The 24425-nt window shown below is 36.4% G+C and overlaps 1 protein-coding gene across 3 annotated transcripts in view; it reads right to left on the bottom strand.

Annotated features, from left to right (window-relative positions):
- RAD51B (RAD51 paralog B) overlaps positions 1–24425 on the bottom strand; it is a 735153-nt gene that overhangs the window by 689106 nt on the left and 21622 nt on the right. For all 3 annotated transcript variants that reach the window (XM_067028294.1, XM_067028293.1, XM_067028295.1), the window contains one exon: positions 6061–6197. In XM_067028294.1, coding sequence (XP_066884395.1) covers positions 6061–6197 — 137 coding nt within the window. The remainder of the gene's footprint in view (positions 1–6060; positions 6198–24425) is intronic.

Consider the following 24425-nt stretch of genomic DNA (forward strand, 5'->3'; position numbering starts at 1 on the left):
GCAAGGAAGTCCTTTCTTTTTTTTAAATACATTTTAAACTTCACTTATTTTTATTTATTCTTCCTGTTTTCTTCTTCCTTCTTGATAAAAAGATATCTAGCAACTTATTGACAGAAATTATTTTCCACTTTTTTCACTTACCCTAAATTCTCTATATGTTAATCCTTTAATCTTCCTTCATGTTAATCCTTCAAGTCACTTTCATATTTGTGTTTTTCTTTTTTAACTGATTTTTTAAAATTCATTTATTTTATTTATTTATTTTTGGCTGTGTTGTGTCTTCATTGCGGTGCGCGGACTTCTCACTGTGGTGGCTTCTCTTGTTGTGGAGCACAGGCTCTCGGAATGTGGGATTTGGTGGTTGCAGCACGTAGGTTCAGTAGTTGCAGCACAGGGGCTTAGTTACTCCACAGCCCATGGGATCTTCCCAGACCAAGGCTCAAACCCGTGTCCCCTGCATAGGCAGGCGGATTCTTAACCACTGTGCCACCAGGGAAGCCCTCATTTGTGCTTTTTGGAGAGCTTGTTTGAAGGACAAAATAGAGACAATTATCCATACAGAGACATACAGAAAGCTAAAGCATATTCCTTTTTGGGTCTTATATTTTCCTGATTTATCTTTTATCTAAGTCCAAAAACTATCCCAGTTGTGGGAGACACTATTAATTACCTACCAAAATCCATTCCCACTTCTTCCTTGCTGTGGGAACTCCAATTTTACTCAGGCAGTTATGTTAACCAGCCCCATCACACTTGTTACATATATGTTTTGCCCTCACTTTTCCATCCTCCCTTGCATGTAGGGGTGATCAAGTGAGAAATCTGCAGAAGGATTCCAGAGCGTGAAAAGAAAATCAGCAGAGGGGAGGAGGCGGCTACTCTGAAAAGTATATTTTCCTGATAAAAGATATAATTGGCTCTTTCTCTTCTCACTGACTCAAGCACAGAATGGATATTATGCCTAAAATGTACCAGCCCGAGGTCTCTATCATCACTGAGAGACAGAACCAGTGCCAGCAACCACCTACTCAGGTCTTCGTGTTATGGGGAAAAATAGAAACCTCTTGTTTAAGCTGCTGTTCTTTGTGTAGCCAGTTGCTTGCAGGAGAAAGCTTTCTTAACTGATTGACCAACCTCCCCCAGTAACTCCAAATAGGGATCAAACAATACTGTAACAGCACAAATGAAATGTGACCAAGCATCACAGAGCCAGCTCCATGCTCTGACCTGCCATGACAAACTCCAGAAGGCACTAAAAGAACACCAAGACTGGCATCTATACAAAAGAGCATAGGGACCTTTGATTCCACCTGACCCTAGCACCAGATGATCACACTTTTCAAGCGTTGTGGAGAACAGACTAGAAAAATAAAAACAATATAAATCTCAACCCTTGTCTTCAAATGACCTTCATAAGAGTTCCTTGTGAATTATACAACATAATTCCAACAAAAGGGACAAAAATTTTACCACTCCATTTTCCAGCCTACCTCTAATGCAAGTACTAAGTAATATGTACATAGGCAGGAAAAGATAATGAAGGAAAATAATTAAAACAGAGAATGCAAAAAGTAGCCAATTAGACTAAATGCAAAGACAGAGAAAAACAAACAAAAATCTCCACAAATTAATGCGGAAAATGTAGACTAGTCACCTGCAACTGGATTTCACCTAATTCACTAACAGGTTTTTAACCTACTCTGAACTGTAATACCGGTAACAATGAAATAATGCAACAGTTTAAGAAGACATTGTAAATTCAGCTTTGAAAGTGGTGCAAAAAAAGCAAGAATCCAATTACAGTGAACTAAACTGCTGTTATCAGAATAACCTTAATCCTTCAATTCTTTAAGCAAATGCCCCAGGACCTTTGTAAGAGCTTTTTATACATTAGCTATTTATTACCTAATTGGCTATTTAATACCTTCTTGGCTTATGAGTTGAAAGCTAGTCATTGGCATTTTAAAGAGCACCTTCCACCTGGACAACCTGAGTGAGCCAATGTCTTCACTAGATTTAGCAGCAAATATATTTGTCTGTATCAGCTTTAATATCAAATGTTTCAACGTTCAGATTTCCAGTGGTGTCACATATTTATGCTTCTGTTGGTTTTTCTTTTACCATTTATTTGTTAAAGATCCAAATAAGTTTATCACATTACAATTGGTCACTATGTCTTTTTCCCAGATTTATTGAGATATAATTGACATATAACATTGTGTAAGTTTAAGGCGTACAATGTGATGTGAGCAATACATCTTTTTCTTAAGCTCTATTTTTTTAATTGAAGTATAATTGCTGTACAATGTTGTGTTAGTTTCTGCTGTACAATGAAGTGAATCAGCTATATATGTATACATATATCCCCTCTCTCAGACCTCCCTCCCACCACACCCCCATCCGACCCCTCTAGGTCATCACAGAGCACCAAGCTGAGTTCCCTGTGCTATACAGCAGGTTCCTACTAGCTATCTATTTTACACATGGTAGTGTACATATGTCTATCCTAATCTCCCAATTCATCCCACCCTCCCCTTCCCCACTGTGTCCGCATGTCCGTTCTCTATGTCTGCGCCTCTATTCCTGCCCTGGAAATAGGTTCATCTGTACCATTTTTCTAAATTCCACATATATGCGTTAATATACGATATTTGTTTTTCTCTTTCTAACTTACTTCACTCTGTATGACAGACTCTAGGTCCATCCACATCTCTACAAATGACCCAATTTCATTCCTCTTTATGTCTGAGTAATATTGTTGGTGGGAATGTAAATTGATACAGCCACTATAGAGAACAGTATGGAGGTTCCTTAAAAAACTAAAAAAAGAACTACCATATGACCCAGCGCTCCCACTACTGGACATATATCCTGAGAAAACTATAATTCAGAAAGATACATGCACCCCAATGTTCTTTGCAGCATTATTTACAATAGCCAGGACATGGAAGCAACCTAAATGTCCTCGATACATCTTTTAAGTCTCTTTTAATCCAAAGGTTTATCTTCCAATTCTTTTTTTTTAATCCTACAAATTGTTGTTTGTTGTTTTCCACAGTTTGGATTTTCTGATTACATCCATCGGGTGTAGTTTCACATGTTGCTCTCTTCTCTGTATATGTTGTAAACTGGTCATTGGATCTGAAAGCTTGATCACTTTCTGGTTTGATTATTCTTCCATCAACAAGTACCACAATGACTGGTTGCCTTTTTGTGATACTGGCACACTTTTCTGTTTATGAACTGTTTTTATTCACAACACTTCTGACACCACATGTGTGGGTGTTCTATACTAAGCAATTTTCCAATTCCCTATGGACACCAAGTGGGTGTCCTACAAGTCAATTCAATTCTAACACTAACTACTAGGAGTTAACTCAGACACTGCAGGTTAAAGGCTCAGACTCACAAGACTGCCCCCACTTCAGTCTTCAGTCACCAGTCCCAGGCCTCTGGTACTTCAAACCAACCAGCTATAAATCGGGAGTACCATCCCCCCCAGCACCTCAACGCTTTCACCAGCCCAGAAGCTCTCCAAACCCTATCAGTCAGAGGGTTTTATGGAGATTCCATTACATGGGCACGACTAATTCAATGGGAATGCTGATTGGTCCATTTCTAGTCCCTCTTCCCTCCTCAGAGGTTGGGGAGGTAGGGCTGAAAGTTCAACCCTATAATCACATGACCAGCTCCTCTGGCAACCAGCTCCCTTCAAATGCAATCTAGGGGCCCACCAAGAGTCGTCTCGTTAGCATAATCTCAGGTATGGTTGGAAAGGGGCTAATTACGAATAACAAATTATGCTCCTCTCAGCTCTATCACTCAGGAAATTCCAAAGGTTTTAGAAGTTTGTTTGTCAGTAACCAGGATGACAACAAAATATGTATTTATTATATCACAATATTCAGTTCCTAGGTCACTAGATTATTAGGGTTTATAATTTGGTTATGTTATATCATTATTCCTTCATCATTTATTATTGGAATACTTCTGTTAAAAAGACATTTGTTACTTAGTAATACAGTTCATATTGAAAAGAGAATAAATGCTTGATTTCCTTTTTTTTTAACCCATTTTCAAAATAATAAGTTGCTTCTCCAGAATTCTCCAATGGTGATCAATTTGTTGCTTTTCATTTTATTTATTTATTTATTTCTGGCTGCGTTGGGTCTTCAATGCTACGCATGGGCTTTCGCTAGTTGCGGAGAGCAGGGGCTACTCTTCGTTGTGGTGCACAGGCTTCTCATTGTGGTGGCTTCTCTTGTTGTGGAGCACAGGCTCTAGGCATGCAGGCATCTGTAGTAGTGGCATGCAGGCTCAGTAGCTGTGGTTCACGAGCTCTAGAGCGCAGGCTCAGTAGGTGTGGCACACGGGCTTAGTTGCTCCGCGGCATGTGGGATCTTCCCGGATCAGGGCTCGAACCCATGACCCCTGCATTGACAGGCGGATTCTCAACCACTGCGCCACCAGGGAAGTCCTGCTTTTCATTTTTTAATATTATAGACTCATGAATTAAAACATATTCCATGTGTTTCAATCAACTTCTATTATTGTTCTACTGGTGCTTGATTTGTTTAATCTTTGGCCAGTGGGAGCTCTTCAGGTTGACTCCAGAGACCCTTAGCTATAGCCGCTGATAGCTTTCCTGCTATCAGATAAGATGTTTCAGACTCAACTTAAAAACCTAATACTCTGGTTTCTCTTCAATGAATAAATATTTTGCCTTTTACTAAAACAAACAAACAAAACTTTCTGCTCCATAGCTAGAATCAGCCATTCCCCCATGGAACCCTTGCTCCTTTTAGCAGGAAATGGTATCTGGATTCCACGATCTGACAGCAATACCTGTCAATTCTTTCATTTCTCAAACATTTTCTGAGCAGTTAGTATGCATCAGTCATAGGATTTGGCTTTCAAGATACAAAGATATAACACAAACTCAAAGAGCTGACAAACCAGTGGCATATACTTAGAAAGAATAGATAATCAAGAGATGTAGAACAAAGCAAATAAGCTCTAGGCAAAATAATCCATTTGAAATTTATCTGGTCAGGTAATACACTTTGATCTTTGTAGTACTCTTACAGAGAAATAAGTAAGATTCATTTCGACATAACTAGAGGAAGACCCAAAGAACTATACCTATACTATACCTTGGCTAAGAAAGCAGAATTGAGTCATTCTCTAGATATATAAAGCACTGCTACTTATGAACGTCAATCAGAGCAGGGGAAGAGGAGAGCAGACTTACCTTTAGGTACACAGAGTTACACAAATGACTGAATGCCTTTCTCATAGAATGTTAAAATAAAGGTCCTTGCCAAATTAAGGAAATCTTTTCTTTCTAAGCATGCATATACTTATCATCAGTGTGTTTCTTGCATTTAATACCACACTATTTCAAAGATTAAAGTAAAATATCTCAAGCAAAAAATGTTTTGAAAATTGCAATTTTTCCATTCACTAATATTTTACTTCCAACTAGTAATTATTTACAAAGCAGCTTACCTTTTGTCTGTCTTATTAACTTTCCCTCTTCTCCATTTTCTACTTACATACCTCTCTCTATTTCTTAAACTTGTTTCTTCCTGACTTTCTGCAAAACACAGCTTATTCAGGAACCCCACTCAAACCAATAAGAAAGGGATAGAAAAGGCAAAAAGGGGTTTCCCTGGTGGCGCAGTGGTTGAGAGTCCACCTGCCGATGCAGGGGACGTGGGTTTGTGCCGCGGTCTGGGAAGATCCCACGTACCGCGGAGCGGCTGGGCCCATGAGCCATAGCCGCTGAGCCTGCGTGTCCGGAACCTGTGCTCCACAACAGGAAAGGCCACAACAGTGAGAGGCCCACGTACCGAAAAAAAAAAAAAAAAAAAAAAAAAAAAAAAAAGGGCACAAAGAAATTGCTGCCTGTGTCAATTTTAAAAGGAAAACTCCTTTAAAACAGTATCTAACACTCTGTATTCTCAAAAATAAAAAATGTTAACTTGTTTGTAAATGTTACATGCTGTATATAAGTTACAAAAATAAAGCATTGTAATGAAAAATAATAAAATCTCCCACCTTTCAGCACTAAATGCTGACTCTGTGTCAATGTACACAACAGCTCCTTCTAATCCTCCCATGTTGGTAGGTAATGTAGCCAAAATGCTCATCATTATACAAAACTGAGTTTTTCCACAACCTGGTGGACCTGTAATCTAAAACAAAAAGAAAAATTGTTATTTGTGTAAACATTACAATCTAATCAAAGCAAAATCCTTGTAAGAACTTGCCACATGTACAGTCCAACTAACCTGGGTTCCCAGAGAGAACATTCTAATATGCCCCTTGTATGTAATAAATTAACTTCTTCCCTATGCATCTGAATTGGTACTAGTTATGCACCATCCTTGGGAGAAATGAGAAAATAGTCACCCAGACCATCCTCTGTGTTCTGTAGTTCAGATGAAAAACTGGTTGAGAAAGCCTTGAGGATTCATTTATAAATTCACAACTTGGAGTTCTATACCTTCTCCTCATTAAGACATTTATAGAAAGATCTTGAAAATATTTAAGAGGCTTTAATAACTGGTTTAGCATTTGTTATAAGTTGGCCTTTCAAAACAATTTTGTACTAGTCCCATTAAAAGGTACTTTGATCTTTATTCTTAAACGTATTTAGGAGTGAAAGGTATTGATATATACAATTTAATTTCAAATGAATCAGAAAAAAAGTGTATGTGTCTGTGTGTGTGTGTGTCTGTGTAGAAGAGAGATAAAGCAAATAAAACAAAATTCAATAATTACTGAATCTAGGTGATTCATACTTTGAAGTGTATGTTTTAAAATTTTAGTTGGTGGAAAGCTATTTTGAGATTATAAAATTCAAAAACAAGAGGGTATAGATGGAAAAGAATAGGACGTTAATCACAGGCATATTTGAGTCCAACAGGAAGTAGTTAACAAAAATTAATTTGAAAATATTAAAAATATGCCCTTTGGACTTCCCTGGTGGTGCAGTGGTTAAGAATCCGCCTGCCAATGCAGGGGACACGGGTTCAAGCCCTGGTCCGGGAAGATTCCACATGCTGCAGAGCAACCAAGCCCATGCACCACAACTACTGAGCCTGTGCTCTAGAGCCTGCGATCCACAACTACTGAGCCCGTGTGCTTAGAGTCCGTGCTCCGCAACAAGAAAAGCCACTGCAATGAGAAGCCCGCACACCACAACAAAGAGTAGCCCCTGCTCGCTGCAACTAGAGAAAGCCTGCGCACAGCAATGAAGACTCAGTGCAGCTAAAATAAATAAATAAATAATTTTTTTAAAAAAAAATACCCTGTAACACGCTATTTGTCATACTGGTGTGGCATCCAAATTTTAAGAACCAAAACACTATCCCTTTTGTGAGGATAACACTAATGAACAATTTTTCACAATAGGAAGAAGGGAAAAGAGGAGGAAAGGAGAGAAGAAAATCTCAAGAAGAGATGAACAAAAGTCCAAGCTAAGACTGAGACACACTAGATCTGAAGAAACTGTCTCAGATATACTATGAAGCAGGAAGAAATAAGAAGGGATAACCCAGGAGTCTAAATCATGGAAGCCAATGGTTCTCAAACATGAGTGAACATTAGAATCACCTGGCAAGCTCATTACCCAGCATTTCTGGTTAACAATACGTCTGAAATAGGGCCTGAAAATTTACATTTCTAGTAAGTTGACACTGATGCTGCTCTACATTTGAGAACCACTGTTTTTGGAATTTAGAGTAAGGGTAAACTTCATTTATCAATGCTTAACATTAAAAAAAACAAAGGCTCACAAGCTAGAAACCATGTGCTGATTTATAATCTCTAAAACAATGATTTAGACTTTTAGGATAAATAATTGCTGCTAGCAATAACAGTGTGCCAGATCATTAGTGATCAGTGAAAACTCCAAAGTTCTTTGATTACATACTCCAACAAACAAACCAAAAAAAAGAAAAATTTTAGTATGAACCTCCAATATATGCATATGTATTATATATATACTATTTTACTAATACATTCTATGCAGTATAAAACCATATAAAATAGGGATTAAAAAATAAAGATTACAAGCATTTAAAAATAGTTTCATATCTTGTTTTAATTCTAAAATACAATACAAATCAATAGTTCATAACATATATTAGTTGTACAGATCTTTTCACCTCTCAAAAACTTACTAACACTTTTAGTGGAGCAAAGATAATAATGAAAATAAATGAAACTATGTATGCTGTTTTTAAAATATTGATTTAAATATTTTGAAATTCAGTAATTGAAATGTCAGTTCCTAAGTTTTGCTTATTTTAGTACTTAATTGCAATGGCTCTACAGTTGAGAAAGTGATAATTGCAAAACTGCAAGGATTGAAATTAAAGAAATACATGATTTGTTGTACTTAGGAAGTCATTTTTTTAATATCTTTTTCAATTATCAAAAGTTTTTGTTGAACTCTGGCTAATAAATTTCCATCTTCCCTCATATCAATTAATTATTCTTGTAAACTAATCAAAATATATTGACTTTTAACATTTTTAACAATTGGTTTCACAATCAAAGGAAACTATTTGGAAGATTTCTTAACAGTATAGAAAATATTGTTTAAGTGTTTTAAAGTGTACAGATAGTAAAGTTTTCACAAGATACACATCTTGATGACAAAAATCACATGATAAAAGAAACATTTCCAAGCAATGATTTGAAAAACACTCTATTTTGATCTCTGTTTTTTAAGAAGCAGTTACTTTCGCACTCATTGTAAAAATATCCTTTACTTTGAAGGGATGGAGTAAGAGTGTTCCATGGGTTGCTTGCTTGCTTTTCAATCTGCTAGGTGGCATAGTACATAGCCACTTGTTATACAAAAAGTGTCAGCAAATTTGACATATCTCGTCTTTTCATTTTAAAACGTTTCACTCAAAAAAAACAAATTTCACCCATCTTTAAATTCAACAGTCTTTTACAATCTTTGCTGTGAGATAACCAAAGAAGCCCTTGTGATTCAAATGACTTTCATGGTCGCTCCTCATCTCATTACAGACTATACTACAAAGAGTCAATACTTTACCAGTCAGGTTTTTATAAGAATTGTACCATCCTGAAGCACTCTTCACACATCTGACATAAGATTCTGTGTAGCTATAGACTGCCTAAGGATGATGTAACCGAAAAATTCAGTTTTACAGAGAACGTTCGTATACCCACTACCTAGACTCTGCAACTGCCATTTTATTGTTACTATACTATAGTACAGTATACTACTACACTATACTATCCATCAATCCATCCTTCTATCCATTCATCAATCCATCTTAGATGTTTTTAAATGCATTTCAAAGTAAGTCAAAAACATAAATATACTTACCCCTAACAGTTCAGTGTGTATATAATTAACCTGAGTTTAATGTGTATGATTTTTTTTCTTTTAAGGTAAATTTTACACACAACGAAATGCCCAAGTCTTGAGTGCATCATTTGATGAGTTCCAGAAAATGTATATACATATGCAGTCTAAATCCCTGTCAAAGTCGGAATATTAACATTACTACCAGGAAATTCCCATAAACATTGCTTTATATTCAAGAAGTCTTTTTTTTTTTTTTTTTTTTTTTGGTGGTACGCGGGCCTCTCACTGTTGTGGCCTCTCCCGTTGCAGAGCGCACGCTCCGGACACGCAGGCTCAGCGGCCATGGTTCACGGGCCCAGCCGCTCTGCGCGCGGCATGTGGGATCTTCCCGGACCGGGGCACGAACCCGTGGTCCCTGCATCAGCAGGCGGACTCGCAATCACTGCGCCACCAGGGAAGCCCTATTTTTGAGAATATATCTTCCTTGATACATCTTTACTTTTGTGGCCCCAAAATAATTTAGTTCATGTATTTCATTACTGAAACAGAATCTAGCTTATTAATACAATAATCTGGGCCCTGTTAGAAACTTCTGTACTTTTATTATATAGCATCTTTCCACAATGAATAACTTGGTTTAAATCTTGATGCTTATCATCAGCCATGATTTCCATCTGAAAGGATTTATTCACAAAAGAATCCATTTAAGTTGTTGCCATGTTGTTTCCTGTCTTATTTCATCCACTTTACTGTAACATGACAGGAAGAACAAGAGTGTCCCTGACAGTATTAAAAATGTATTGCATTTGGTCTTTTGCTCTTAAGAAAACCCAAAAGAGGCTTTTAAATATCTATCATTAATTTTAGTGAAATTTTTCTAGATATTGAATATGTATGACATGACTTTAAACGTCCCTGAAAAACCTGTGGAGGTTCGTCTTCCTGTGATGTGTTTCTTAACTATGATGGCTTCCTACTATCATTTGCCAGTATTTCAAGGAACAAAATAACAGAGGAAGTTTCACTGTTAACAATAATGGATAAGATTCCATATATCAAACTGTTTTCTTTAAAATTTCAAATTTTTTGGATGTCTTCACAGATGAGATTAGACTGTCATTGATTTTTACTTCATTAATTGTAGGAGAGTCATCAGCTCTGACTTTTATGTACATGTGGTTCACTTCTGCTCACATTATTAGTATTGCCTTCAATATATAGTTTCTTTGCAGGAATCTTTTCATGCCATTTGTCTGCTTTGTGAGGTATGATTTAGTTAAATCAATAAATCCACCTAACTAGGTACATGCAGAACTATAGTTCATCCCAATATGTTGAAAATAAAGATACAATCAATGTGCCCCTGTCAACCTTCTGTATCCTTTCCTCATGGACTATACCTGACACGACAGTCGAACATACAGTCCAAGTGAGGATGCCAGTGTCAATCCACTTATTAAATATCAATAAAGGTTTATTTCATGTTTTAAACTGAAATACCAATAAAAGTTCTAATATCTTCTTCCCACAACCCAATGGACCATCTTACATACTGTCCTTTGGAGACTGGTAGTTTTGAAGAGCCCAAAACACTTTTCATGGACCTTTTATCATCATCAAGGACAACATGGATCAAATTAATCACCAGACATCAGAGCAAAGGAAACTTCTATCAATAATAGTTGAGGGCTTCCCTGGTGGCGCAGTGGTTGAGAGTCCGCCTGCCGATGCAGGGGCCACGGGTTTGTGTCCCGGTCCTGGAGAATCCCACATGCCGCGGAGCGGCTGGGCCCGTGAGCCATGGCCACTGAGCCTGCGCGTCCGGAGCCTGTGCTCCGCAACGGGAGAGGCCACAACGGTGAGAGGCCCGTGTACCACAAAAAAATATGTATAATAATAATAATAGTTGAAAGGGGATCTTGAAAATGAGAAATGATGACTCTTCAGAGTGCTAACTAACGGAGGAACAAAGGACTTCCTTTCTATACATAGTATCTACATGCCCGGTTTTAGATATGTTCTAAGATTTAATGAGCTTAAACCCATGAAATGCTTTGTGATTTTTAGTGGAGAGGTGAAACAAGCCCCCAATTTAAAACATTTTTTAAGATGTTATATATGAATATATTCAGTAAAGTATCAAATACCATGATACTTTAAGGTGTTATCTTATTATTCCATCTTCAAAGAAAACATGTAAAAAAAATCTGACGTTAAACAAGTGCAACTGGTATTTTACCTGCATCGTTATTTTTATGTACTGATTCAGTACAGTCTTGAGAAAAGTAGAATATCACATGAATAACATAAGATTTCTGGGTTCATTTGGTTTTCATACGCTTGCTTTACTTTGCATTCGAATTTGGATATTAACATTTTCTTTAAATTATAATAACTAATTTCTAATTCTTTAGCAATCTCAGATCCTTTTCATATATTTTTCCTCTCTTTCTAACCTCAAGAAATATGCTATATGCAATTTTTACGGGCTGGCTGGAGTTAAATTTCATTATTTTTTCAGGTTTACTTAGTGGGTTAAAACATTTCAACATTAATAATTTTTAGCTTCAGATAGTTTAGCTCTGACTTCTAGCAGCCAAACCACAAAATTTCAAATTGTGTTTAGTTCCCAGGTTCAGCTCCAATGGTGGTTAGAAAGAGAGAACATGCCAAACCAGAATAGTCTAAGTGATTTGCTTCTTGGAAACTCAGAGTGAATACAGCATTTACACACGGAAGACACCAGTGAAATACAATTAGCTTCATATAGTTAGAGCCTGAGTTTCAACAATCCTGCATGAGAAATGTAAAAGAACAGAAAGAAAACAACCGGTAGTGAAGATCACTAGAATATCAACAAGGAAGCAAATATTAGCAATTGCTTTAAAGGGGGAAGAGAATTATTACCAAGAAAAGAAAATCTAATTATATTAAAGTGAAAATGAAGCCTAGTTATTTTAGTCTTATGATTTACTGGTAGAGATGAATGTGAAACCTGGACCCTAAAATCTTACCTAGTAACTCTTCCCCACATTCAAAATAGGGGCATGAGGATGGGGCAATCCACCAAGCCAATACTCTGCAGAGAAAATTTAAGGACTGCCTGGTTCTGACCTGAGAAAAGAGCACGTGGAAACGTCATAGCATCTTTTTAATGACCCCCTTCCCCCAGCATCTAACTACCCGTCTCCATGTGCTCTACTATTATGTATAAATATGATTAGGTCTTCAGACCTACAGAATTCTTTTTAAGAGTCACTCTCTGAATCCTAAAACAAACAAAGAAACAAAAAGCAAACAATCTCAGAAAGGTTGGGTAGCTCTTTGCCTTGTGAAAGAAATCTTGATCTTAAATTACTTTATATCAACAAGTGGAAGATTTCATATCTTAAATTCTCTCCACAACTCCCTCTTACTCAATACTGACAACTGCTGTTTTTAAAGTAAATGGGAAGGGAAGAAAAAAAAGAAGGGAGGGGAACAGAACAGAAAAAAAGCAAGAGGACATGGAAATGACAAGTACCACAAGCTTCACAGTAAAAAAAAAAAAAAAATCAAACTGTCAACAGATATAATAATTTACTTAACAATCATATAATATGTGCCATATAAAAGACTTTATGAAACCTTTATGGAGAAAGATGTTCATTTCTACATCAGGAAATGAGTGAAGAATTAGGAACAATGATTCAATCAACCACATATGCTAAACTCCTGTTCTAGGAAAAAAAGGCCTGGTTGTCCTGCCTTTCAAAACACTGGGCAGGATAAACAAATCCCATCAGCAGACCACATTCAAGGAACGCTGATTAGAAATCTCTCCTTAGTTTTCCTACTGCTGTTGCTGCACGTGGAGCAGAACAGAATCTGCAGCTTGAAGGAGATGAGACCCACCCTGGCCAACCTGCAGACCCATGAGCAAGAAGAATTACTGTTTGCTGATGTTGTAAGCAGACTTGAGCAGCCAAAATTGACTGATAAAGCATTTATGTTTTATACTTCACTGTTGATACATTTCTATATATGCCAAGGCCCTTGTGGACACTTGAATTTACAAGCCCTGACTTATTGTCTCCTGTGATCTTTAGACCACAGCCCACCCTGCCAACTAAAAAGAAGCAGAACTGAAATATTTAACTGCTCTGAGGAAAAGTTAGGAAGCTGAAACAGGACTCTAGCATCCTGCCTCTACCTTTTTGGGACAGTAGGATGGTCACTTCCAAAGCAAACTGCCCTACTCAAGGAGGACACCTGGTCTCCTTAAATCATGAACAAAGCATAGAAAAGACTCAGGAAACATAAATAATGTAGACACGTGCTACATTGTTTCTCATTATTTACAGCAAGGATCTGGGTATAATCATTACTCTTAAATGCTGTAAAGATTTGTCAGTGCTTCACAGGTTTACCCTTCCAGAGGAACTCTCCAAACAAGACATGCAGATGCTACATCTCTTTTTGCTGACATGAGTTTGGACCAGTACTCTAGTCCTGTAATCTCTGGATTACAGTATGAAAATACCTTTTTTAATGATCCCTTTAAATACAACCTTTAATTTTACCTAATCACATCAGCATCTTTGTCATGCACTCTCAGCAGGGGCGATAGTGACCCCAAAGGCAAAACTTGGTTTTAATTGGGGAGGAGGGATTTCACTCTTTTCCCATATAAAGCACAGATCTACATATAGTACATAAACAGATATACAGTATATCTATGGTATTCAAATCTCGTGGGGGGCAGGGGTTTATTAGGGGAAAAAAATGTCTAAAAAGCTCCTTAATGAAAAGATTGAGAAATACTGATCTGATCTGTATTACCTCATGTGAGAAGGCTACCATTACATGGTCTGATCTCTACATAACGCAAACATTTAAAGTTTAAACTTCAAACATATCTTTACTACCAATACTCTTATAATAGATGCAGAATTATCTCCTTATGTATTCCATAAGTGAGGAATTTGATGTTCTCTGGGAATGAGACAAAGCCCTGTAGCTCACTTCCATTAGTGATTAAGCAGAGTTGGTTTCTCTTTGATTTCTCCTCTGCTGCTTTGCCTTTGGCATGAGTAGCACTTCTCTAATTCCACTTTTAATCTTCGTGCTGTAACTGAACATACACAGATTCAGTGCAGTTCACATAAATCAAAACTGATGATAAATAAATTAGGGTGTTTTGAAGTCAGAGTCAGGAAAGAGCAGCTATAAAAGTGACAGCAGAATGTTTCCAGATTTATTCCTACTCCCTCAAGTCATCTCCAGGCCTAGTCTAAGTTTACTCAACTAGATGCCTTACCTCTTACCTTCACCAGATCTAACTTCTATCTGATACCCAGGACTCCACGTTTGAACTTTTCACCAGAAACAAAGATCGTGCAATGCAATTTAGTTAGACATCTCCACTGAGACCTGTATGAGTTATTGCTATGTTACAAATGACCACAAACCTAGCAGCTTTAAAACAACACCCGTTTATTATCTCACAGTTCTGTAGGTCAGTGAGCCACTTTGGAGGCATCTCCTCCAGCTCCAGTCAAGTTTTCACATAATGTCAGCCTCAGCCAATATCTTAACTGTAACCTCATGAGAGACCAGAACCAAAAACAGCCAGCTAAGCTGCTTCTGAATTCCTGACTCACAGAAACTGTGTGAGATAATAAGCATTTATTGATGTTTCTAGCCACAAAGTTTTGGAATGATTTGTTAAACAGCAGTATGTAACCACAATTATATAAATAAATATGTAGATATAGATATATAGAATCAGAGATATTTAACTTTAAAACTTGTAAGAAAAAAACTCCTAAAATAAAAGAATCACTGATGTTTATTAATAAAAAATTAAGTAGAAAAATCATATTCCTTAAATGTACTATATTGATAATTTGAAAAAACAAACAGCATACAAATGAAAATAAATATTGTACCATGAAAGAGCAATAACATTAAAAGTTCCGAAAGTTTGGCTTATTCAAAGACCAAAGAGGAGAGTGTAGGAGAGACAGCAAGAACCAAAATATTATAGCAAACAAGTACTAAAGAAGTGCTAAAAAATAAATAAATGAAAACAAATTCATTCATTCAATTAATATTTATTATGTACCTTCTACCTGTGCTAATACTGTGGATGTAATAATAAGAAGAATAAGACAATCCCTGCCCACTTGGAATTTATTCTCCAATGAGGAAGACATACATTAACTAACCACACAAACAGTAAACCTGTAACAGTGACAAGTGCTACACAGAAGAACCAGAGTACATGGTTCAGTTCTCCAGGAATACACAATTCTAAATCTGTTAATTTAAACAAAATAGTCTCAAAATATACAAAATAATAGAACTACAAGTAAATTTGTTAACAATGTAACAGAGTATTTTAATAACCCTCTCTGAATTAGTATCAGGTCAGGTTGAGAAAAAAAATCAGCAAAGATAAAGAAGAGTTGAACAACCCAAATTACAAGCTTAATTTAATGGCCGTAGGCAGAACACACAATCATTAGAGAATAATCATTCTTCTCATGCACACACGGGACACTTACAAAAGTTGATCACATATTAATCCTTAAAACAAGTTTCAGGGACTTCCCTGGTGGCACAGTGGTTAAGACTCCATGCTCCCAATGCAGGGGGCCTAGGTTTGATCCCTAGTCAGGGAACTAGATCCCACATGCATGCCACGGCTAAGAGTTCACATGCCACAACTAATGAACCGGTGAGCCACAACTAAGGAGCCTGTCTGCCGCAACTAAGGAGCCCCCCCTGCTGCAACTAAGACCCGGCGCTACCAAATAAAAATAAATAAATATTTAAAAACAACAACAACAAGAAGTCTCAGAAAATTTCTGAGACTCAATATCACACAAAATTCTCTGACCAAAATGCAATTAGGTTAACAATCTAATTAAAATGTGAAAGGTAAATTTTTAATTAAATAATTTAGATATTCAAACATTCCAAAAAAACTTAAGTTAAAGAAGTAATCATAATGGAAATTTTAAAATACTATTAAAACTAAATAAAAATGAAAATACTTTATCACAAAAAAGAATGCAGGAAGAAAAATTTGTAGCCTTACAAACTCAGAGTAAAAAGAAGAAAAACTGAAAATTAACTAATTAAATGTGTAATTTTACAAGTTGGAGGGTGGTGATAAGAATATCAGAAAAAAACACAATTAGATAGAGGTAGATAATAAGAAAATAACAGAAATCATTGAGGTAGAAGACAAAGAAAACCAACAAAGAACCAAAACAAAAAGCACAGTTCTTTGAAAAGACTATAAAATACTCAAACCTTTGACCAGATCTTTTTAAAAGGAAGAGAAAGAGAAGACAAAGTTAATAATATTACGAATGAAAAGGGTGGCTAGAACCACATATAAAACCAGATTTAAAGACAAGGAGAATACAGTGAAAACTTTTATGACAATAAAAACTTAAAGAAACTTAAAGAAAAAAACTTAAAGAAAATGGGCAAATTCCTAAAAATATCATTCACCAAAACTACTTAGAAATAAAAAACCTGAATAGTCCTTTAATCATTAAAAAATTTATTTAATTGTTTTAATTTTCCCACAAGGAAAGTACCAACATCAGACAATTTTTCAGGCAAGTTCTACCAAATTTTCAAGAAACAATTCTCATCTTATGCAAACCATTACAGAATATAAAAACAGAGGAGATATTCCACAATTCACTTTACCAATTAACTCAAAATAGATCACACAAAAATTAACTCAAAATAGATCACAGACTAAATGTAAAACCTAAATATAAAACTCTAGAAGAAAACATAGCAAAAACTTGTGTCCTTGGCAAGACAAAAAATTCATAGAGGTGACACCAAAGTATAATCTTTAAAAGAAAAAACTGAGACTACAAAATTAAAAACTTCACAAGTTACCATTAAGAAAATGAGGAGAGAAGCCACAGATTGGACGAAAATAACTTCAAATTATATATCTGATAAAGGACTTGTATCTAGAATATACAAAGAACTCACAACTCAATAACAAGAAAACAAACAATTAAAAAATAGGCAAAAGATTTGAACAGATACTTCATTTTAAAAAAACACAGAAATGGCTAATAAGTACCTGAATAGGTGTTCATATCATTAGTCATTAGGAAAACACAAATTAAAACCGCAATGAATACCACTAACACTCACCAGAACAGCTAAAATCAAAAAGATAAACAATACTAAATGTTGGTGAGGATATGGAAAAACAAACCATCATGAATTGCTGGTGAGAATGTAAAATGTCACAGCTACTTTGGAAAGCAGTCTGGCAGTTTCTTAAAAAGCTAAACATGCACCTAGTGTATGATCTAGCCATTCCACTCCTAGGAATCTACGCAAGAGAAGTAAAAACCTATGCCCACACAAAGACATGATTGTGAATTTTCATAATAGCATTACTCCTGATAGATAAAAACTGTAAACAATCCAAGTACCCATCAACTGACAGTTGGATAAACAAAATGTGTTACAGCCATACCATGGAATACTATTAACACTACTCAACAATTAAAAAGAACAAATTGCTAATACATGTTACAAAATGAACGAACCTCAAAAACATCATTCTATGTGAAAAACACCAAACACAAAAGCAACATATTATTTGATTTCATTTATATGAAATGTTTAGAAAAGCCAAATATGTAGACAAAAGGTAGATCAGTGGATGCCTAGGGCTGAGGACTGGAGTGGGGATTAACTATAATTGGGCATGAGGGAATGTTTTAGGATGATGCAACATGTTGTAAAACTGGATTATGGTGATGATTTACTATGAATTCACTAATATAATCGAATTACACAGTTACAGAGGTTGAATTTTAGAGTATTTAAATTGTACCTTAATAAAATTATTTTTGAGCAGAAGCAAGAACTACAATCCTGCAGCCTGTGGAAGGAAAACCACATTCACAGAAACACAGACAAAATAAAAAAGCAGAGGACTTTGTACCAGATGAAGGAAAAAGATAAAACGCCAGAAAAACAACTAAATGAAGTGGAGACAGGCGACCTTCCAGAAAAATAATTTAGAATAATGATAGTGAAGAAGATCCAAGATCTCAGTGAAAGAACAGAGGCAGGGCTTCCCTGCTGGCACAGTGGTTAAGAATCTGCCTGCCAATGCAGGGGACACGGGTTTGAGCCCTGGTCCAGGAAGATCCCACATGCCACGGAGCAACTAAGCCTGTGCGCCACAACTACTGAGCCTGCGCTCTGGAGCCCATGAGCCACAACTACTGAAGCCCATGTGCCTAGAACCTGTGCTCTGCAACAAGAGAAGCCACTGCAATGAGAAGTATGCACACCTCAACGAAGAGTAGCCCCCACTCACAGGAACTACAGAAAGCCCGCACACAGCAACAAAGACCCAACAGAGACAAAAATAAATAAACTAAACAAAATTTTTTTTAAAAAAGAATGCAGGCAAAGATCGAGAAGATGCAAGAAATGTTTAACAAAAACCTAGAAAAATTAAAGAACAAACACCTAGAAGAATTAAAGAACAAACAAACAGAGATGAACAATACAATAACTGAAATGAAAAATACACTAGAAGAAATAGCAGAATAACTGAGGGAGAAGAACAGATAAGTGACCTGGAAGACAGAATGGTGGAATTCACTGCCACAGAACATAATAAAGAAAAAAGAATGGAAAGAAATGAAGACAGCCTAAGAGACCTCTGGGGCATTAAATGAAACAACATTTGCATTATAGGGGTCCCAGAAGGAGAAGAGAGAGAGAAAGGACACGAGAAACTATTTGAAGAGATTATAGTCAAAAATTTCCCTAACATGGGAAAGAAAATAGCCACCCAAGTCCAGGAAGCGCAGAGAGCCCCAGGCAGGATAAACCCAAGGAGAAACACGCAGAGACACATAGTAATGAAACTGACAAAAATTAAAGACAAAGAAAAATAATTGAAAGCAACAAGGGAACAACAACAAATAACATACAAAGGAACTCCCATAAGGTTAACAGTTGATTTCTCAGCAGAAACTCTACAAGCCAGAACGGAGTAGCATGATATATTTAAAGTGATGAAAGGGAAGAAACTGCAATCATGATTACTCTACCTGGCAAGGATCTCATTCAGAGTCAATGGAGAAATCAAAAGCTTTACAGACAAGCAAAAGCTAAGAGAATACAGCACCACCAAACCAGCTCTACAACAAATGCTAAAGGAACGTCTCTAAGTGGGAAACACAAGAGAAGAAAAGGACCTACAAAAAAAAAAACACAAAACAATTAAGAAAATGGTCATAGGAACATATATGTCGATGATTACCTTAAACGTGAATGGATTAAATGCTCCAACCAAAAGACACAGGCTCGCTAAATGGATACAAAAAGAAGACCCATATATATGCTGTCTACAAGAGAACCACTTCAGACCTAGGGACACATACAGACTGAAAGTGAGGGGATGGAAAAAGATATTCCATGCAAATGGAAATCAAAGAAAGCTGGAATAGCAATACTCATATCAGAAAAAATAGACTTTAAAATAAAGAATGTTCCAAGAGACAAGGACACGACATAATGATCAATCTGAGAGGAGGATATAACAATTATAAATATATATGCACCCAACATAGGAGGACCTCAATACATAAGGCAACTGCTAACAGCTATAAAAGAAGAAATTGACAGTAACACAATAATACTGGGGGACTTTAACACCTCACTTACACCAATGGACAGATCATCCAGACAGAAAATTAATAAGGAAACACAAGCTATAAATGACACAATAGACCAGGTAGATTTAATTGATTTTCTTTCTTTTTCGGGGGGGGGGGGGAGCATTTTCATTTATTAAACTTTTGTTAAAGTATAACATACAACATATAGAAAGTGAAATTTCATAATAGAGTTAAATCAATTTTCACAAACTGAACCCAGTCAACTCAAATCAAGAGAATGTCACTGATTTCTTCTATTCACGACCACTCTCTCCTCTAATAACCATGATCTTGACGAATATGAAGTATTTTTTTTCAGATTTTACTTTCTTTTATTTTTTTTGATTCCCAAAGTAAAGACATTGATAAAGCAAATACAATCTGCATTAATAAATACATCTACAATAGATGCTAAATATCATTAAATTATTGTATAATTTTGACAGTAAATATGGTCTATTTTTGCTTCTTTCCAATAGAAAACATTTGATCACATTTTTTTTTATAGAGCAGGTTCTTATTAGTCATCAACTTAATACACATCAGTGTATATATGTCAATCCCAATCACCCAATTCATCACACCCCCACCCCCACCCCATCACTTTCCCCCCTTGGTGTCCATACATTTGTTCTCTACATCTGTCTCAAGCGGTTCATCAGTACCATTTTTCTAGGTTCCACATATATGCGTAAATATACGATATTTGTTTTTTGCTTTCTGACACACTTCACTCTGTGAGACAGTCTCTAGATCCATCCATGTCTCTCCAAATGACCCAATTTCGTTCCTTTTTATGGCTGAGTAATATTCCATTGTATATATGTACCACATCTTCTTTACCCATTTGTCTGTTGATGGGCATTTAGGGTGCTTCCATGAACTGGCTATTGTAAATAGTGCTGCAGTGAACATTGGGGTGCATGTGTCTTTTTGAATTATGGTTTTCTCTGGGTATATGCCCAGTAGTGGGAATGCTGGGTCATGGTAATTCTATATTTAGTTTTTTAGGGAACCTCCATACTGTTCTCCATAGTGACTGTATCAATTTACATTCCCACAAACAGTGCAAGAGGGTTCCCTTTTCTCCACACCCTCTCCAGCATTTGTTGTTTGTAGATTTTCTGATGGTTCACATTTTAACTGGTGTGAGGTGATAAATCATTGCAGTTTTGATTTGCATTTCCCTAATGATTAGTGATGTTGAGCAGCTTTTCATGTGCTTCTTGGCCATCTGTATGTTTTCTTTGGAGAAATGTCTATTTAGGTCTTCTGCCCATTTTTGGATTGGCTTGTCTGTTTTTTACTATCGAGCTGCATTAGCTGTTTAAATATTTTGGAGATTAATCCTTTGTCCATTGGTTCACTGCAAATATTTTCTCCCATTCTGAGGGTTGTCTTTTCGTCCTGTTCATGCTTTCTGTTGCTGTGCAAAAGCTTTTAAATTTCATTAGGTCTCATTTGTTTGTTTTTGTTTTTATTTCCATTACTCTAGGAGGTGGATCAAAAAAGATCTTGCTGTGATTTATGTCAAAGAGTATTCTTCCTATGTCTTCCTCTAAGACTTTTATAGTGCCCAGCCTTACATTTAGGTCTTTAATCCATTTTGAGTTTATTGTTGAGTATGGTGTTAGGGAGTGTTCTAATTTCATTCTTTTACCTGTAGCTGTCCAGTTTTCCCAGCACAACTTATTGAAGAGACTGTCTTTTCTCCATTGTATATCCTTGCCTCCTTTGTCATAGATTAGTGGACCATAGGTGCTTAGGTTTACCTCTGGGCTTTCTATCCTGTTTCATTGATTTGTATTTCTGTTTTTGTACCAGTACCATGTTGTCTTGATTCCTGTAGCTTTGTAGTATAGTCTGAAGTCAGGAAGTCTGATTCCTCCAGCTCCGTTTTTTCCCCTCAAGACTGCTTTGGCTATTCGGGGTCTTTTGTGTCTCCATACAAATTTTTAGATTTTTTGTTCTAGTTCTGTAAAATATGCCACTGATAATATGATAGGGATTGCATTGAATCTGTAGATTGCTTTGGGTAGTATAGTCATTTTCACAACTTTGATTCTTCCAATCCAAGAACATGATATATCTCTCCATCTGTTTATGTCATCTTTGATTTCTTTCATCAGTGTCTTATAGTTTTCTGAGTACAGGTCTTTTACCTCCTTAGGTAGGTTTATTCCTAGGTATTTTATTCTTTTTGTTGCAATGGTAAATGGGAGTGTTTCCTTAATTTCTCTTTCTGATCTTTCACTGTTAGAGTATAGGAATGCAAGAGATTTCTGTGCATTAATTTTGTATCCTGCAACTTTACCAGATGGATTGATTAGCTCTAGTAGTTTTCTGGTGGCATCTTTAGAATTCTCTATGTATAGTATCATGTCATCTGCAAACAGTGACAGTTTTACTTCTTCTTTTCCAATTTGTATTCCTTTTATTTCTTTTTCTTCTTCAATTGCCATGGCTAGGACTTCCAAAACTATGTTGAATAACAGTGGTGAGAGTGGACATCCTTGTCTTGTTCCTGATCTTAGAGGAAATGCTTTCAATTTTTCACCATTGAAAATGATGTTTGCTGTGGGTTTGTCATACATGGCCTTTATTATGTTGAGGTAGGTTCCCTCTATGTCCACTTCCTGGAGAGATTTTATCATAAATGGGTGTTGAATTTTGTGGAAAGCTTTCTCTGCATCTATTGAGATGATCATATGGTTTTTATTCTTCAATTTGCTGATATGGTGTATCACACTGATTGATTTGCGTATACTGAAGAATCCTTGCATCCCTGGGATAAATCCCACTTGATCATGGTGTACGATCCTTTCAATGTGTTGTTGGATTCTGTTTGCTAGTATTTTGTTGAGGATTTTTGCATCTATATTCATCAGTGATACTGGTCTGTAATTTTCTTTTTTCGTAGCATCTTTGTCTATTTTTGGTATCAGAGTGATGGTGGCCTCATAGAATGAGTTTGGGAGTATTCCATCCTCCGCAATTTTTTGCAAGCATTTGAGAAGGATGTGTGTTAGCTCTTCTCTAAGTGTTTGATAGAATTCAACTGTGAAGCCATCTGGTTCTGGACTTTGTTTGTTGGAAGATTTTTTAATCACAGTTTCAATTTCATTACTTGTGATTGGTCTGTTCATATTTTCTATTTCTTCCAGGTTAAGTCTTGGAAGGTTACACCTTTCTAAGAATTTGTCCATTTCTTCCAGGTTGTCCATTTTATTGGCATAGAGTTGCTTGTAGTAGTCTCTTAGAATGCTTTGTATTTCTGTGGTGTCTGTTATAACTTCTCCTTTTCATTTCTAATTTTATTGATTTCAGTCCTCTCCCTCTTTTTCTTGATGAGTCTGGCTAATGGTTTATCAATTTTGCTTATCTTCTCAAATAACCAGCTTTTAGTTTTATTGATCTTTGCTATTGTTTTCTTTGTTTCTATTTCATGTATTTGTGCTCTGATCTTTATGATTTCTTTCCTTCTGCTAACTTTGGGTTTTGCTTGTTCTTTTTCCTCTAGTTCCTTTAGGTGTAACGTTAGATTGTTTATTTGAGATTTTTCTTGTTTCTTGAGGTAGGTTTGTATAGCTATAAGCTTCCCTCTTAGAACTGCTTTTGCTGTATCTCATAGGTTTTGGATTGTCGTGTTTTCATTGTCATTTGTCTCTAGGTATTTTTTGATTTCCTCTTTGATTTCTTCAGTGATCTCTTGGTTATTTAGTAATGTATTTGTTATCCTCCATGTGTTTGTGTTTTTTATGATATTTTCCCTGTAATTCCTTTCTAAAATCATGGATTTGTGGTCAGAAAAGATGCTTGATATGATTTCAGTTTTCTTAAATTTACCGAGGCTTGATTTGTGACCCAAGATGTGATCAATCTTAGAGAGTGTTCCGTGTGCACTTGAGATGAAAGTGTAATTTGCTGTTTTTGGATGGAATGTCCCATAAATATCAATTAAATTGAAGGCCTGAACCAAGACAGCAGAGTAGAAGGACGTGCTCTCACTCCCTCTTGTGAGAACACCAGAATCACAACTAGCTGCTGGACGATCATCGACAGGAAGACAATGGAACTCACCAAAAATGATACCCCACATCCAAAGACAAAGGGGAAGTGACAGTGAGACGGTAGGAGGGGCGCAATCACAGCAAAATGAAATCCCCTAATTGCTGGGTGGGCGACACACAGACTGGAGAATACTTATACCATGGAAGTCCACACACTGGAGTGAAGGTTCTGAGCCACACGTCAGGCTTCCCAACCAGGGGGTCTGGCAACAGGAGGAGGAATTCCTAGAGAATCAGAATTTGAAGGGCAGTCGGATTTGATTGCAGGACTTTGACAGGATT

Source organism: Kogia breviceps, chromosome 3 (assembly GCF_026419965.1).
Source record: "Kogia breviceps isolate mKogBre1 chromosome 3, mKogBre1 haplotype 1, whole genome shotgun sequence".
Classification (NCBI taxonomy): domain Eukaryota; kingdom Metazoa; phylum Chordata; class Mammalia; order Artiodactyla; family Physeteridae; genus Kogia; species Kogia breviceps.